This window comes from Sorex fumeus, unplaced genomic scaffold, assembly GCF_029834395.1.
Source record: "Sorex fumeus unplaced genomic scaffold, SorFum_2.1 ptg000063l, whole genome shotgun sequence".
Lineage (NCBI taxonomy): Eukaryota > Metazoa > Chordata > Mammalia > Eulipotyphla > Soricidae > Sorex > Sorex fumeus.
Genome location: NW_026606120.1, coordinates 61,257,041 through 61,273,599, shown reverse-complemented (window position 1 = coordinate 61,273,599; position 16,559 = coordinate 61,257,041). Strand labels below are relative to the sequence as shown.

The 16,559-nt window shown below is 51.6% G+C and overlaps 1 protein-coding gene across 2 annotated transcripts in view; it reads right to left on the bottom strand.

Moving 5' to 3' along the window:
* MTMR4 (myotubularin related protein 4) overlaps positions 1 to 15,398 on the bottom strand; it is a 29,621-nt gene extending 14,223 nt beyond the window's left edge. Inside the window, exons 1-14 of one of the 2 annotated variants that reach the window (XM_056126655.1) lie at positions 15,371 to 15,398; positions 10,653 to 10,742; positions 10,213 to 10,329; positions 9,043 to 9,125; positions 6,493 to 6,653; positions 6,312 to 6,408; positions 6,007 to 6,120; positions 4,358 to 4,554; positions 4,057 to 4,185; positions 2,598 to 2,709; positions 1,329 to 1,524; positions 928 to 1,113; positions 681 to 851; positions 361 to 515 (exon numbers count right to left, since the gene is read on the bottom strand). In XM_056126655.1, coding sequence (XP_055982630.1) covers positions 361 to 515; positions 681 to 851; positions 928 to 1,113; positions 1,329 to 1,524; positions 2,598 to 2,709; positions 4,057 to 4,185; positions 4,358 to 4,554; positions 6,007 to 6,120; positions 6,312 to 6,408; positions 6,493 to 6,653; positions 9,043 to 9,125; positions 10,213 to 10,329; positions 10,653 to 10,742; positions 15,371 to 15,373 — 1,811 coding nt within the window. In that variant the 5' untranslated portion in view covers positions 15,374 to 15,398. Of the gene's footprint in view, positions 1 to 360; positions 516 to 680; positions 852 to 927; positions 1,114 to 1,328; positions 1,525 to 2,597; positions 2,710 to 4,056; positions 4,186 to 4,357; positions 4,555 to 6,006; positions 6,121 to 6,311; positions 6,409 to 6,492; positions 6,654 to 9,042; positions 9,126 to 10,212; positions 10,330 to 10,652; positions 10,743 to 12,049; positions 12,280 to 15,370 lie in introns of those variants that run through there. The other variant, XM_056126654.1, reaches the window with a different exon arrangement.
* Between the last annotated feature and the right edge of the window lie 1,161 nt (positions 15,399 to 16,559).

The following is a 16,559-nucleotide window of genomic DNA, read 5'->3' as shown; positions in this document are numbered from 1 at the left end:
GGGTCCAACCGAAAGAGCAAACTCCACATGCTGTGTATCAGTGAACACAGAAATCAAGCCCATTCCCACAAACCTTTCTCAAATTTCTTTCTGCTCTGTTCTCATGACTCTTGCTCAGGTCTATGGCCCCAGGTGATAGCAGTGCAGGAAGGGAGGTAATAAATCTTATCTTAATCTTAGTGGAGGACATCAAAGCAAACAGAGTGCCTCCAGGAGAGGCAGGAGGCTGTGACAAGTTTTTGCTTTAACTGACTCAAGAACTGCTTATACAAATCTTATGAAAGAACAGGGACAATACTGAGGCAAGACAACAAGCAATTTCTCGCGGAAAATGGAGCGAACAAGGGGGCCTCAACCTACCGATCCAGGGAGCGGCCTGTGAACTCCTGGCTCTGAGCTGCTGGGGACAGGTAAAGGTCCATGTTCTCTTCTCCAAGTGTGCATGGAGATGATGCTGGCAAATAGACAGCTGTCCAGAGATGCAAGGCCCGAACATGACACACAGGATGCAGGACCTAGGAAAATGGTCTCAGACTAGTGTTTTCTGAGATGTTCCTGGTCCCTTTCCTCCCCTAAACCTTTGGCCCATGTCCTCCCCCTTTTCCGTCACACTTCCCCCTCCCCCCTTTTCTCCCTACAGGTCTCCAAGCAGCATCTATGTGATATGAGTTTGGGCTTACCATGTCTGAGCCAGGCGTGTAGAGGAAGTTATGGAAGTTCTTGTTGCCAGCTCGCAGGAGGGCCCACACAGAGCAGGTCCGCTTGTATATGTTGCGCTTTTCTCGCTCACAGGGGTTGTTGGCTAGGAATGTGCCATAGAGACAGGAGTACGTGTGCTGCACCAGCTTCACCTGGAAGACCAAGACAGTTAGCACCCAAGGGCCTTGGCCACCATCCTACACTGTGGGCGCAGGCTTTAGAACTTACCAAGAATGCTTCATTGAACTCAAACAGGCAAGGGAACTGCTTGAGCAACTGATGAACAGAATCAAGCCACTGGAGGAACACAGGGCACTGTTCGTTTTGGTCCTCTGCATTTTCCTGGTGGCCACAGCGATCTCCAAACTTGTGCCCAAAATCCAGCCAGTCAGACTCTACTAACACTTGGAAACCCTAAAAAGAAAAGAGGATCAAGCACAGGGTCTCTGAATAGGCAACTGTGAACAGGCTATGGGGCTATGCCCCAGGAGGCAGCAGAAGCTGGATGTTGGCAACTTCAAAGAACAAGACTATCTAGAAAAGAACTGAAAGCCTCCCATAGCTTCTACTCAGATTCCCAAGAGAGATCCTAGGACCCAACATCTTCCCCACCCACCCTTTCTCAGTACCTCCAGTGTCCTGTAATACGGGTCCAGCAGTATTTTGGCCAGGGCTACAATCTGTGGTGTCCGATCCCAGCCATCTGAGCAGTGTACCAGCACTGGTCGGCCTTCCCGGTCTACTGTATTAGCCACAAGCACAGCTGCCTTCAACATCACTGACAAATGCTGTAGCCACTTGGTGCTCTCCAGGGCCGACAACCAGCTACACAAGAGCAGAATCAAGTCTGTCATTACCGCACTCTACCAATCAGAGCCAGCTACACCTATACTCATTAGTAAGGGCTGAAGCCAACAGGTCCAGTCTCTGGCCTTTCCAAGTAATTTTAAAACTTTTATTACAAATCTGTGATTTACCAAGTTGTTCATATGCAACTGTTTCAGGCATTCAATACTCCAACACAACCCTACAACCAGTGTGCCCTTCCCTCACCAATGGCCTCAGTTTCCCACCCACCACCACAGCCTGCCTTCTTGCAGGCACAATCAACTTTACTTCATATTGTCTGTCATAACACAAAGGCAAAGGGAATTATCAAAACTTAGATCAGTAAGAGTCAATTTGTGCTGTTAGATCTCACAAAGATGTTACTAGAGTCACTGAGGATCTCCTGTGCTGGTCGGTGCCCCTCGAGCCTTCAGTGTTAGTTAGGCTCACTGAGGTTGGCAGTCTTCTCTGCTACTTTCCCATCAGATTTGCTATGATCCTACTGCCAGCCACTGGCCTTTCCGCCAGAGCATCTAGCAGGGAAGTAGCAAAGAGGAGACCTAAGATGAATAAGAGACTCTTCAGATCCACAGGGATATACTACATGCACACTTGGCCACTATCTTATGCCCAGTTCCCTATGTGTTTGAGTACTGGTCCAAACAGAAGGGATTCAATGTCCTGTGGCCAGGCCAAAGTGTTTGGCCAGTAAGTGTTCTTAGAATTGGTCCACTGTTTCTACCAAAACAAACCAAAAACCCAGTTACTTTAAGTCTGGAGAGATAGTACAGTGAATAGAGTGCTATATACATCACCCGGTGGCTCACCCGGGTTCAATCCCCAACATCCCATATGGTCCCAAGCACTACCAGGAGTCAGTTTTGAGCACAGTCAGGTGTGGCCCAGAAAAACAAAAGGGAAAAAGCAAAACAAAACACAAAACTGACCCACCGCACCCAGGCCCCCTGGTCTCCTGTATCTCCAGATTTCCCATATACTAACATTTAGGGAATGGTTGCAGGAAAGGAAGGAAGTGGAGGGAGAGAACAATCAGAGCAGGAAACACCTACTTGCTAGGATCTGGCATCTGACTACACACAGCCCGAAGGTACTGGAAGCTGTTCCGGATGGCATGAATGTTGGCCATTCCCATGAATACAACCTCACAGTTGGGGTAGTATTCTGTAGACATAGAAGAGAGTGAACCGTAAGAGTTTCTCCTGGGGCTGGAGCGATAGCACAGCAGGTGAGTGTTTGCTTTGCAAGCAGCTGACCTGGCTTCAATCCCCAGCACCCCATGTGGTTTGTTGAGCCCACCAGGAATGATCCTTGAGCACAAAGCCAGGAGTAAACCCTGGAAATAGATATCACCAGTGTGCAATGTTTCCCAGCAAAACAGAATAACAAAACAGGATGGCAACTAAATTTACTCTGCAAATCTAAATCACTCTTTTATGTCTGGGTGCTCGAGTGCCTTATGCTGAAATTAGTAGTTACATTACAAATGACAAACAATAGTCTTGGTCCTTAGCAATAAACTAGGACTCAATACATAGTTGCTCTGTGCCAATAACTACAAACACACACACACACTCTCTCTCTCTCTCTCTCTCTCTAATCATCCCAATACCTGTGCAAAGTATGTGTCACCCTCATTTTACAGATAAAGAAACAGTAGCCATGTTCTTAAGGCCAAGGACTGATTAGAAAGAGAACCGTCTAGTTATTTTGGCATTAATGGCTTTTTATACCAGTGTATCCAGTTTTGCCATATTGACTAACATGACACTGGCAAATTCATTAAAGTTTATCTGAGCATTTTGTTTGTTGACTTTTCAGGCTTCAGATGTGGCCTTTGTATTTCAGGATACTTGAATCTGAGGCACAGGGTCCTCCTTTGTACCATTTCTTTGTCGGGGAGTGAGTGTAGGTAGGGGGACATATAGGGATTGGGCCACACCCAGCAATGCTCAGGGTGACCATGTGAAGCTGAGTACAAACCAGATCAGTCGCACGCGAGGCAATGCCTTAACCTCTGTTCTAGCTCTCTACCCACCCCCCCACTGCTGTCCCATTTTTAATTAAGGAAGTGAAGCTTGGGATACTTTCAAAAGTACTCCATGAAAACCACTGGTTTCCCATCACCTATGAATAGAAGGCCCTGAATTTAATTCCTGGCATCATATGGTGCCCACCCCCCCTTTCTCCGCCCAGCACTGATAGGTATAGTCCTGGAGGTCTCTGGACACCACTGGGCTCAAGCAGCATCGAATTCCCAAGCACAAGTATTGAACTGTCCAAGTCAGTGGGCCGAGTATCACCTAAGGGGCCCCTGGACACCCTTTAGCATTACTTGAGAGGCTCCCCGAAGTAAAGTCAGATAAAACTTAGGATTTGTAACTCTAATAGGGTCACAACTAGTACATGGCAGTGCTGATCCAAGCTGTATGTTTGCTCTTTCCACTGCAAAGAGCTGCACTCAGCACCCCCCACCCCACCCTGAGCTGCAGACATGGGGGTGGGAGATACCTTCACATTCACAACCTCCGCCCTTGGCCCGGTTAGCCACAGCTGCCGTGTAGGATCGAGCATCCAGGATCAGCAGCTTCTGGGGCGCCGCTGTGCTCTCCACTCCAGAGCATGTCGTCAGGGAAGAATCTGGATACACACCCGGGGAAAGACCTTGGTCAGCAAGCTCTTCAGCCTGGCCCTGGGGTTCCCCCTTCAGAAGGAGACCTCTCTGAGCCCACAGTTTCCCAAAAGACAGAAACTTCTGGCACTGTCATCTACGGACTCCCTAAGTCAAGGAGGCCATGGCAGGGGGTCTTACCAAAGTCAGTGTCACACGCCTCACTGGTGTCACTATTCCCGGTGCTGAGGGAGGCCCCAGAAGCCCTTGTCCCTGGGTTGAGGGCACAAGCTTTAGCAATGGATGTGACCAGGTACTCATCGTCTGCATTGCGCCAGCCCCACCAGCTGATCTCAGGTTGGCTGCAGCGGGCAATGGCTGCTCCATTACGCAGGTGTCTGATGAAAACAGAAAATTAAAAGAAAAAAAAAATCACATCATGCCCTTGGAATTCAAACACCCCGAAGGCCTGCCCCACACCCACAGTGGGCCAGACCAAGATTTCCAGAGCCAAAGGGGGCTAACCATTCACTTAGATCAAAATAATCAGAAGACTCTCACATATCTTGGAGGCTTTACAGTTCACAAAGCATTGTCACACATGGTTCTCTCAAATGGGCTCTTTTCCCAAGGTGACCATGACTCATCAAATCTGCCCAGCACCCACTGCAGGTGCAGACTGGGGCAGTCAAACCAGACTAAGCCTGGAGGACAACCAGCTCCAGGCCTCCTGGCGACTCTGCATGTCAAACACTAGATATGCAGCAAGATTCCAGTGCAAGGGCTGGCAAACTTTTTTGGATAAAGAATGAGACAATACATTTAGGCTTTATGAGTCACAGCCCCATCTCTGCAGCACATTCTTTCTGGTGGTGTATGTTATTTTTTTAACAACTTTTTGAAAATGTAAAAATGATTCATAGCTCACTGGGTGTACAGAAAGAAGGTTGCAGGACAGTTGTGGTCCTTGGGGAAACGTATATAACATCCTCACAAACACCCTCAAAGAAAGGGTAAATACTACCACCACCACCACCCCCGCCCCCCCCCACACACAAATTTTTTAAAAAGGTGGGGGGGCGGAGGGGGAGTCAGAGTTGGTAATATGCTTGCTTTATTATTGGTTTATTGGTTTACCTGGGTTTGATCCTGGGTACCACATATGGTCCCCAAGCACCGTAAGTAATGATCCCTGAGCACAGCTAGGAGGAAGCCCTGATCATAGCTGGGTATAGTCCAAGAACAAAATAAGAGAAAAAGAGAAAAGAAAGGGAGGAAATAAACTCCCAAAAGTTTGTCTTTATGAAACAAGATGCCAGGAATATTTTATCTTAAAATTTAGGAACTGGAGCGATAGCACAGCAGGTAGGGTGTTTGCCTTGTAAGCGGCCAACCTGGGTTCGAATCCCAGCATCCCATATGGTCCCCTGAGCACCGCCAGGAGTAATTGCTGAGTGCAGAGCCAGGAGTAAGCCCTGTGCATCGCCGGGTGTGACCCAAAAAGATAAAAAAAAAAAACAACATTTAATAGCCATGGGGCCAGTGATAATACAGTGGGTGGGACACCTGCCTTATATGCAGCTGACTCAGGTTTGTTCCCCGGCACCACATATGATCTCCTGAGCCCTGCCATGAGTGATCCCTGAGCACAGAACCAGGATTAAGTCCTGAGCACTATTCCTGGCATCTTGGGTATGGAACTCCCCTTACAAAATTTCATAGCCAATTCCCTGACAGGCTGTCAATTTCCGGTCACTCAGGCTATAGGCACCACATACTCCTAAAGCCACCACCCTTTTCCTTATCGCATCAAGAACGTTCCCCCTTCTTCCCAGCCTCCACCACCTCACCTATATACAACTGCAGGGATCCGCTTCCAGGAGCGGAAGGAAGCCACATTCTCCAGCTCTTTATCTGTGATCCACACGGGAACCAGCAGCTTCTGGGGGTAACTGGGACACAATCTGAGAAGAGAGCAGATGGGGGTCAACCAGCCTGGTCTTGAGACCTCAGAACGAGATCACCAGGGATGGCTGTTAGGAAGAGGCTATGCCTGCTATGCGCACTTGTGTCAGCATAGACAACACAAGTTGTTGTTGTGGGGGAGAACTGCGTCTGGACTGATGCCCCAGCACCCCATTCCCTGTGCACTTACTTGTAGTTGCTATTGATATGAGAGACTCTCCAGACATTCTGCAGGTCAAATCCCATCCTGGTGAGCTCCGCCTCCTGCCGACATCTTATATGCTCTCCTGAAACACAGCCCCGAGGCCTGTCAGCACCCAAGAACCCAGAGTTAAGCCACAGCCTCCCCAGGAAAAACCATGTGGCCTCACCTGGCTGACACAAGTGCGTATGCTGGTCCTCCTCGGTCAGCCCCAGGCACCAGGCATGGTAGGCAAAGGCAAAAAGGTCCTCGGGCTTGGCAGGTCTTGCTGTGGCTCGGCATAGCCGAGAGAGCCACTCTTGGCACTGCTTGAAAGTGGAGAAGTGACACCTGCCAGGCAAGAAGGCACAGAATGAAGCGAGAGGTGGGTGTCCGCTAGGGCCACAGAATCAGAAGACCTGAGACAACAGCCACCTCCCAAGAAATGTGAAGAATTATGGCAATTCTCTTCCCAAGAACTTTTGTCCTTGTAACCTATTTATCCCTTCTAAGGGGCACTACCATTTCTCATATCAGCTCTAAATGCGGCCACACAGCAATGCCCCAAGTGTCTGTGTCTCCTGTGCTCCCTCCCAGGATTCCCAAACACAGACGATGCTTCAGGCAAGTAGTCTTGCTCTCATGACTCCAGTCTACTTCCTCCTCTCCCCCCCACTTCTGTGTCTGGTGATATCTTGCAAATACCTGGAAGACAACAACAGTCTCACCTCTTCTTTAAAGCCTTCTCAGCCTACATATCTTACAGATCCATCGCACAGAACCTTCCTCTCTTTATTTTTAATGTGCTTGGAGTATTTTTTTCTCTGTTTTTTTGTTTTGTTTTGGTTCACACCCAGCAACACTCAAGGGTTATTCCTGACTCTGCACTCAGGAATTATTCCTGGTAGATCTCAAGATCGAACCTGGGTTGGCTGTGTGCAAGGTAAAATGCCCTACTCTCTGTACTATTATTGCTCTGGACCCTGACGTCTTTTATTTTCAAAATTGTACTTGGAGTATTAATCAGTTTCTTCATACTATACTGCCACATATTAAAGCTTTCTTCAACAACTTTAACCTCTTTTTCGGAGGGGTCGGGAAAATGAGGGAGTTTGGGTCACACCTGGCAATACTCAGGGGTAACTACTAGCTCTGTACTCAGGAATCAATCCTGGCAGTGCTAGGAGACCATATGGGATGCTGGGGATAGAACCCATTTTGGCCTCATGCAAGGCAAATGCCCTTCACACTATACTATCCCTCTGGCTCTGAGCAACTTGTATGCCCTTCACACTATACTATCCCTCTGGCTCTGAGCAACTTGTATGTCCTGAAGAGAAGAGCAATGTGGATTCCAGCTGAGTCCCTACAGATCTGAGCACACAGGGCATCCTTGTTTATGACCGTCGGAGTTAACCAACTGCTTTTTCTCTAACATCCCATATGTTAGCAAACTCTGCCACCTTTACTTTCAAAAATATGGCCCAGGGCTAGAGCAATAGCACAGTGGGTAGAGCGTTTGCCTTGCATGCAGCTGACCCGGGTTTGATTCCCAGTATCCCATATGATCCCCCAAGCACCGCTAAGAGTGATTCCTGAGTGCAGAGCCAGGAGTAACCACTGAGCATCGGCTGGGTATGACCCAAAAAGCAAAAACAAAAAACAAAAAAAACAACCAAAAATATGACCCTTCTCACTATGCTGACTGCTGTCATCTTAGACAGATCTATCTTACTCTGACTTGAGTAACAACTACAAGCTTCTTAACTAGTCTTCTAACTTCAGCCCTTCCTTTCATGCCTGCCTATTTTCTATCCATTCCCAACACAGCAGTAGAGTAATTCTATTAAACATGAATCAAACACACCACTCCTTTACTCAAAATTTGCCAGTGATTTCCCACCTTCCCAAAGCTACCACCACCAGTCATGGCAGTTTGACACCCCCACTTACTCAGAGCCTAGCTCCCACGGCCCTTACCCATGTGTACACCATTCTAGTCACATAGCTCCCCGGCCACATCTCCAGCAGATTCCAATTCACCACCTCAGGGTCTTTCCACCCAGCTCCTCAGGCTGCCACACTTTTTTCCAACATCCACATGGCCACGTTCCTCTGATCCTGACTCAAATGTCACCTTTTCTGTGCTGTCTTCTCTGGTCACTGTAATGTCACAACCTTTACACTTCAACCCTCCAAATTCCCTTTCCTTGCCCTTTTTAATTTTTTTTTAACCTTTACAAGTAACCAGCAATTGACCTATTTTACTCACTTCTAATTTACTGCTACCATCTTCCCGTTGGAATAAAAACTTCACAAAGATACAAAATGCTGTATCTGAGTGTTTAAAACAGTCTGGCAGGGGCTGGAGAGATAATACAGCTGATAGCGTGCTTATCTTGCACACACCCAACTCAGGTTCGATCCCGGGCATTCCAGATGGTCCCCCGAGCACTGCCAGGAGTGACCCCTGAGCTTTGCCAGATATCACCCAAAAACAGAAACAAAAACCAGTCTGACATAGAGCAGGATGCTCTCTCTACTTGTTAAATGAGCCTTTAAGGGACCTCCAGGGGATTTCATATACGTGATCTGATGTAACCCCATAACAGCCCATGAGCGAAGTATGACCATTGCTTCTTCAGTCAGGAGGGTCAGTAAGAGGCCCTCCTGAGAGACAGGAAGGGGGGGGGGGCAGAGAGCACTATGGCAGTGCAGAGGACCTGCGTGAGGTTCTCACCTCACCACTTTGGAGTCCTTGCAGGCAATGTGCAACTGGAACATGTCCCGGCTCTCCACACTGTCGATCATCCGGAGCGGGACCTGTAAAGGGACGGCAAACGGCAGGGTGGGTCCCCACTCTCCATCATGCCTCCTCCCTATTAAGCCTGGATTCTGCTGTACCAATAGAGGGCAGAAAACTGACACAAGATCACAGTGTATGATGCTGTCACCATGCTAGACTCCTTACCTGTAAGACCCAAAAATAGAATCACAAGAGGGGGCAGAGATAGGACAGTACGTAGGATGCTAGCCTTGTACATAGCTGACCCGAGTTCAATCCCCAGCATCCCTTATGGCCCCCCAAACACCAGCAGGAGTAATTCCTGAGCACAGAGCCAGGAGTAACCCCTGAGCATCACTGGGTGGGGCCCAAAAATCCCAAAACAAAAAGTGAATGGTGGGGCTGGAGTGATAGCACAGTGGGTAGGGCGTTTGCCTTGCATGCGGCCCGACCCAGGTTCAATTCCCAGTATCCCATATGGTCTCCAGAGCACGGCCAGGAGTAATTCCTGAGTGCATGAACCAGGAGTAACCCCTGTACATCGCTGGGTGTGACCCTAAAAGCAAAATAAGTAAATAAATAATAAATAAAACAAAGATTCTGACTTAAAAAAAAATTTTTTTAAAAAAGTGAATGGCAAGAGGGGCCGGGAAGACATCTGAAAAGGCGAGAGCACATGTTTTGTGTGAAGGCGCTTTGGCTTTCCCTGATATTGAATGGCACTCTGGGTAACCACTAGAGCAGCCCCTAAGCACAACTGGTGTGATACTATCCCGCCCTGCAAAATCACAAGAATCTACAAGGCACATGCATTCGCTCCATGTTGCTTAGGAGAAAATTGAGCCTTAGGTGAGTTCCCCAAGGTCATACAGCTGGTAAGTGGCACTTTTCCAAGAATGCCACCAGGCCCCTTAGAAGGGCCAGTCACAGGGTCAGAGAGGGAGCAAGCAAGAGACAAGAGGAAGAAGGATGGAGAAAGGTGAATAGACAGAAAAACAAAGGTTAGTGAGAGAAAAAGGAGGGAGCCCAACAGTGGAGAAGCGATTAGAGAGGACTCTGGGGCAATTCTACCTTGAGCCTCACAAGGACTCTAGCCTGGGTGAGGGAAAAGCGAGAGGAACTCACGTTGATAACAGAGTCCTTGAACTTGATATGCAGCCGGTAGTTGGAGATGGCAATGAGGGCATCAGCAGCGCGGCCCAGAAACTCCACTCCCTCGCCCTGCAGCACTGTGAAAGGAACCTGGCAAGAGGCAGAGGAACCCTCAGTTCAGAGGTGAGTCACCCTGCTGTCCCTTCCCCACTCCTATCTGTGGGATCCCTTCTGGAAAATCTGGAGCAAGGCAGGAGAGAAGAGTCTCCGCCACAGTGACGGCACCAGGCAACCACGGGGGAGAAGTGGCCTTGCCTCCCCGGGGCACACACGTGCCTTCCCTACAGAGGGCGAGGATCTGCAACTAGATCCCCTTGGACATGCTTGGGGGAGGGAGGCAGAGGGCGAGGAAAGGGCGTTTTTAAACCGGGCAGGTGGACCAGCCTCCAGGGGAGCCCCCAAACCCTCCTTACCTGCAGATTCTCCTCCTCCTTCACCAGCTCCTTGGGAGGGAACAGATCCTTGGCTTGGATGTACTCCAGGCTGGGGGGGCCCTCCTCACCCTGCGGGGAGGGAAGGCTTCAGCACCAAGTCACCAGGTTCCCCTCCCCAACCAATAAGCCCACACCCCCACCTACCCACTCTCATAAAGGTGCTGGGCACCAGAAGAGGAAGAGGAACTGGCTTGGTGAGAGGAGTGAGATTGGGGGGGGGGGGGGGGGCGGCGGAGGGGGCTTAGAACCTCTGTAGCCTCTGTGGGCGCCAAAGAGGAACTGGAAATCTGCCCCTCAAAAAGGGACTCTCCTGTCCAAACCAACATTCCCAAAATGGAGGAGAGAAAACGAAGGCCAGGGGAGACAGGAGAAATGTCCTGAGGAAAGGCAGCTGGACGTGGCAGCTGACTGGGACAGGCCCCCGAGGCTTCGGTCTGGTGGGTGGAGAGACAAAGGCAAGTGGGCTGGGGGGGATGCGAGCCGGGGCCTCTAGAGGGCCGTCATGGACGCTCTCCGAGGAGGATGGGCTGGGGGGGGGGGCTGAGCGTGTCTTCCGGTGAGGCCCACGCTGCCAAGCATCCTGCGAGGGGAGTTCCTGAGGAAAGCCCACGGCACACACACGGGGTCGCTCCCTCCCCAACCACCGGGGCGGCGGGGAGGCACCCGGGGACCCAAGGACAGGACGGGCAGGGCAGGGGAGAGGGCGGGAGGCCTGGCAGCCAGCAGCGGCGGGAGGAGGGAGGGTGGGAACATCTGAGAGGACAGATGGGGGAGGCTGGGAAGGAGCAGTAAGTCAGAGGGGGAGGAGGGGAGGGCCGGAATGATGCAGAGGTAGGAGCCCTGCAGCGGCGGGGAAGATAGAGAAGAGGCGGTCTGGGGGACGGTCAAGGAGAAAAGGCAGGCGGCAGGTGAGGGCCGGCACGGGTGGAGGCGGGGCGGGGCCGGGGGCGCTGGAGGGGACAGCTCACGCACGCCCCGCCACATCCCGGGACTCCCGCCCGCCACATCCCACAGCCCCGAGCAGGGAAGCCGCGGGTGGGACCAAGATGGAGAGGCGGAGGGAGCCAGAGGTACCCCCTGCAGGGCGGGGCCTGGAGCTCTGCAGTCAAGGGCAGCGGCTGCCCGCGGGGCCAAGAGGGGTCAGGCATTTCCGCGCGCGCACCCGACAATCCCCCCGACACTGGAAGATTAAAGGAAGTCCAGGCAAGAGTCAGGGTTACCCCCCAGCCCCACCCACCCCCACCCCTGCTCCGGGTCTTCGGACCGGGGGGATGGGCTGAAATTCCGAACCTCAGGCCCGGGCCCTGGGCGGGGCTGCGGGTGCCGCAAGCGTAGGCGCCCCGGGGGGCCCCCCCGCAGGCGGGGCCGACACTTACGAAGCAGCTGAGCATGGAGCAGGAGACGCGGGCGGTCAGGCTCATGGTCGCGGGCGATCTGGGCCAGCGCACATGTCCCCGGAGCCGCTGCGCTGCCCATCCACCCCGGGCACCCGCCGCATCCCGGCTGCGGGCCCGCCAGGTGCGGCCGCGGCGGCCGGGAGGCGAGCGCGCGGGCGGCGGGGCCTGGGCGCCGAGTCGGCGCGCCGCTCCCCTCCACTCCACAATGGAGCGCGCCCGGCTCCGCCCTCCGGCACGAGCGCGGGAGCGAGGGAGGCGGGCGCGGGGAGCGCCCGGGACCGCGCGGGCCGGGGCGGCGGGGGCGGGGGCGGGGCCAGCGCGGGCCCCGCCCCCCGCGGCGGCCGGGCGGTCTAGGGGCTTTCAGGGGCCGGGGCTCTGCGCCCGCGAGCCCCGCAGACGGCGTGGGCGGGGAAGGCGAGACTACCTTACGTCTTTTCGTTTCCCGTTTTCCCAGGTGAGCCACCCCTCCCCTTCCCTCTCTGAGTTCCCCTTCGGTCTTTTCTGGATTCACCAGATGGATTTCACCGGGTCTCCACTCCAAGCCCTTTTGTTTCTAGGCTTCTGCCCGTCCCTCCGAAAGCACAGACCCTGCCTTGTCCTTCAGGGTCTTCCAAAGCCGTGATGCACTAAATCCTCTTCCCCTTTACCCCTTAGGATGGGCATTGGTCTACACTGCCAGGTTGATCATTTCAGACTCCCCTTTTCTGGTATTTTTTATTGCAAGACCTCTACCTTCTTTAAGGGCTCTCTCTCATCTCACCTCTGAGTAAGAAAGCCCTTCTGTGGGGCGGACAGTCTTGGGACTAAGGATCATGCCTGGCATGCACTGACCCTAGTCCCATCACCACCCGGGCATAGCTGGGTACAGCTGGACAGAGCCTCTGGCACCGCCACAGAGCCTGAGCACCACTGCGTAGTGCAGGGGGAGAAAAAAAAAGCCTTTGGAGAAGAAAAAATTCCTTAGGCTGAGGAAAGAAAAGCATCACAACTATGGCCAAAAGAAATCATGCAAAAACAAATTGAAATCTAGGGATGGAGGGAGTTAGGTGGTGGGCCAAGAAATGAGAAGCAGTAAAAAGAGGCTCAAAATACCACCAAGAACCACAAAAGGGGCTGGCTGTGCCAGGTAACTTTCAGAAATCAGGGTTTTTCTTTTGTCAATTTAAGGGGAAGGGAGAACAGGAGAAAAATCTAACATTTAGTAAGCATTTTGGTCTATGAACCAGATGTGTTTCACACCTGACCACACAACCTTTCAACTATCCTAGATAAACTTGATCCATATGAGATTGCAATTTACCTAAGTATTTTAGTGATAAGAGGATTCAAAATTAGGCCAAGCTTATTCAAGCCCATTGTCTTTTCAGGGTACAGGAAAAAAAAAAAAGGAGAGAATCCCCAGAATCTTATATGGTCACTGAGCACCACCAAGATGAGCCCTAAGCACAAAGCCAGGAATAAGCCTGGAGCACAGCCGAATGTCACCCCAAAAACAAACCAGAAAGGCGTGGGAGGAGCGGTCATCCCTTTTGCAGGAGAGACCACAGACACACACACACACACACACAACACACATACACAGACACACTCCTATAGAAGGGGGCGAGGGGATTTCCCTCACCGCATGATTTTCCTAACCTGCCCCCGAGCACAGTGCATGCCTGAAAGAACAGGAGAAAGCATCACTGAGCACCTGATCTGGCCCACAACTCTGCCACTTTCACACCTCACTGCTTCCCCATACTAGTTCTTAAAAGTTTAAGAATACTAAACACAGGGTAAAAGAAGAACATTTATAATTAATGGGAAATATACTTTTTGTTTGTTTGATTTGGAGCCATACCCAGTGATGCTCAGGGCTTACTTCTGGCTTTGTGCCCAGGATCACTTCTAGCACTGTTCAGAGCACCATATAGGGCGCCAAGGATTGAACCCAGGTCAGCCCTGTGCAAAGCAAGCACCCTACCCACAGTACTATCTCTCCAGCATGGAAATAAATATTTTTTCTAGGGTATGTGTGGGGGGAAAGGGGAAGGTAACACACTCAGACATAAGGTAAAGGTAAAGGTAAAGGCCCTCCCGTTGATCGTCGATTTGCTCGAGCGGGCCCAGTAACGTCTCCATTGGAGACTTTGTTGTTACTGTGTCTGGCATATCGAATACTCTCGGTAGCTTGCCGGGCTCTCCGAGAGGGGCGGAAGAATCAAACTCAGGTCAGCCATGTTGGCCGCTTGTAAGGCGAACGCCCTACCGCTGTGCTATCACTCCAGCGCTCAGGGGTTATTCCTGGCTCTGAATTCAGGAACAACTCCTGGCAGTTGGCAGTGCTTGAGAAACCATATGGGATGTTGGGGATGGAACCCGGATTGGCCCAATGCAAGGTAAATTCCCTACTCGCTATACTGCTGCTCTCGCCCAGAAAATAAATGTATATTTAGGGGCTGGAGCGATAGTACAGTGGATAGGGCATTTGCCTTGCACACAGCTGACCCGGGTTTGATCCCTGGCATCCCATATGGTCCCCCAAACACCGCCAAGAATAATTCCTGAGTGCAAAGCCAGGAACCCCTGAGCATCACTGGGTGTGACTCAAAAAGAAAAAAAAATTTAATAATAACAACAGACACACACAAACCCCAGTGAAATTCTCGGCACTTTGCGCTATTACCTACCTTGATAATCAGTCAACTCTCACCTATAATACCTTAACCGAGAGTAGCACCTTGGGCTGGCAGAGTCAATCGTAATATACAGCTTTAAGAAAAAAGAGGCCTTGCTTTTCAGAAGAGGACAGAGAGCTTCTACCAGGGACCCAAGGAAAACAAGAGGCGCACCATAGCACCATTATAAAGAGCTGAAAGAGTCAGTGGTAATATGGAGAAAGCATCATAGCACACACAGACTTCCAGAGATTTCCTGATCCAGTGCCAGACAGTAGCTGATGTTTTTCAATCTAAAAGGAACTTTCATTTATCTCCATGGTAGATGAATCTTTTCAAGAACTGAACAGAATAGCCTGGAGCTTAAGATATGGGAAAGGTAAGGCAGTTTCACTGAGAAAAATAAGGACGATGGGAACTGGAGCGAAAGTACAGCACGTAGGGTGCATGCCTTGCACAAGTCCAACCCCAGTTCGATCTCCAGCATCCCATACAATATGCTGAGCACCACCAGGAGTGATCCAAGTGCAAAGCCAGGAGTAACCCTTCAGCATCACCGAGTTTGGGCAAAAAAAAAAAAAACAAAAAAACAATCATGTACTACAAGAAGGAACAATGTCAGAGGAAAAGGAGTACTCACCATTCTACCGGGGTGAGGGTCCTGGATGCCTGCTTCTCACTGTAGAAACAGCAAAATTAAGAGTAAAGGGCACCATTCACATTACCAACAAATATCACGTATCTATCTCGGAGCTTCTCTATTGCTCTTAAGCCCCTCTTCACTGAGAATCCAGTCTCTCCTCAGTCACCATTACAAAGCAGTGGAGCTCCATACTGGTGAAGCAACAAGTGAGTCTGCAGGTCCTGCAGTGAGCCACAATGTCAGTGGGAATGGGTCATCCAAGACTATTCTGCAGAACTTCTGGGTTCTGATCTGCAGACCCAGAGGGAAAACATTCCTAGCCCTGTTCTTCATGGGAAAGTGAAGAACTCCCAACTGAAGAGGCAGAGGCAGCCCAGCCAAGGTAAATGGCCGTGTGGAGACGTCAATCTGCAGGAAGGATCTCTTAGCCTCTCAGTCTGGACACAGCACCCACCTGACCTGTTCGCTGGGGGCAGAGTCCAGAGTAGAGGACGAGAGGGAGGGGACCACAAATGATCAGAAGAAAGCAAGGCTGGACAGGTCCTGCTCGGTGTACTGGAAGTGGGACAGAGGTTAGTAGTAGGAGACACACAATAGGGACCCAATCAGGCCTGCCCAGGCCTGAGTCAGTCCCTGTCAAATGGGCGTAAACCACAGAAATTTCAGGATGGGCTGGCCTCCTTGGCCCACTCCTGGAGCCACTCAGAAAGGCCCAGGTTTCACTGCCTCTTTCCCACCAGCTACTCGTGAGCTCAGGGGCTTTCCAGAGAGCGTCATGCAAGGCTGATAAAAGCCTCTATCGATGGTCCTGCCGGCCTCCCTGATCACAGCCCACCTTCCCTCGTGGGGAAGTCAGCACGTAGCAAGTCATAGGTGCTGCCTCACCGCCCACTGGCACGCAGCTTCAGAGAGACAAGGGCCAGGCCTGGGGCTCCCAAGATTCCCAGATCCAGGGGATCTGGTCCCTGCGGAGTAGGGGTGGGGGGGCGGGCCGGGATGGCAGGGGAGCCCAGGTTCTAGGGGCGGGGCTTAAAGACTCGGAGGCGGAGCCCCGAGTGACAGAGGGCGGGGCGCACGAAAGCCAGCGGGGCCGGGGCGGGGCCGGGCAAGAGGCAGCCTTTGCGGTTCCAGGCTGGCAGTACACGGGGCACGGTGACTCACCCAGGCGGCGTCCGCCCGACCCTCC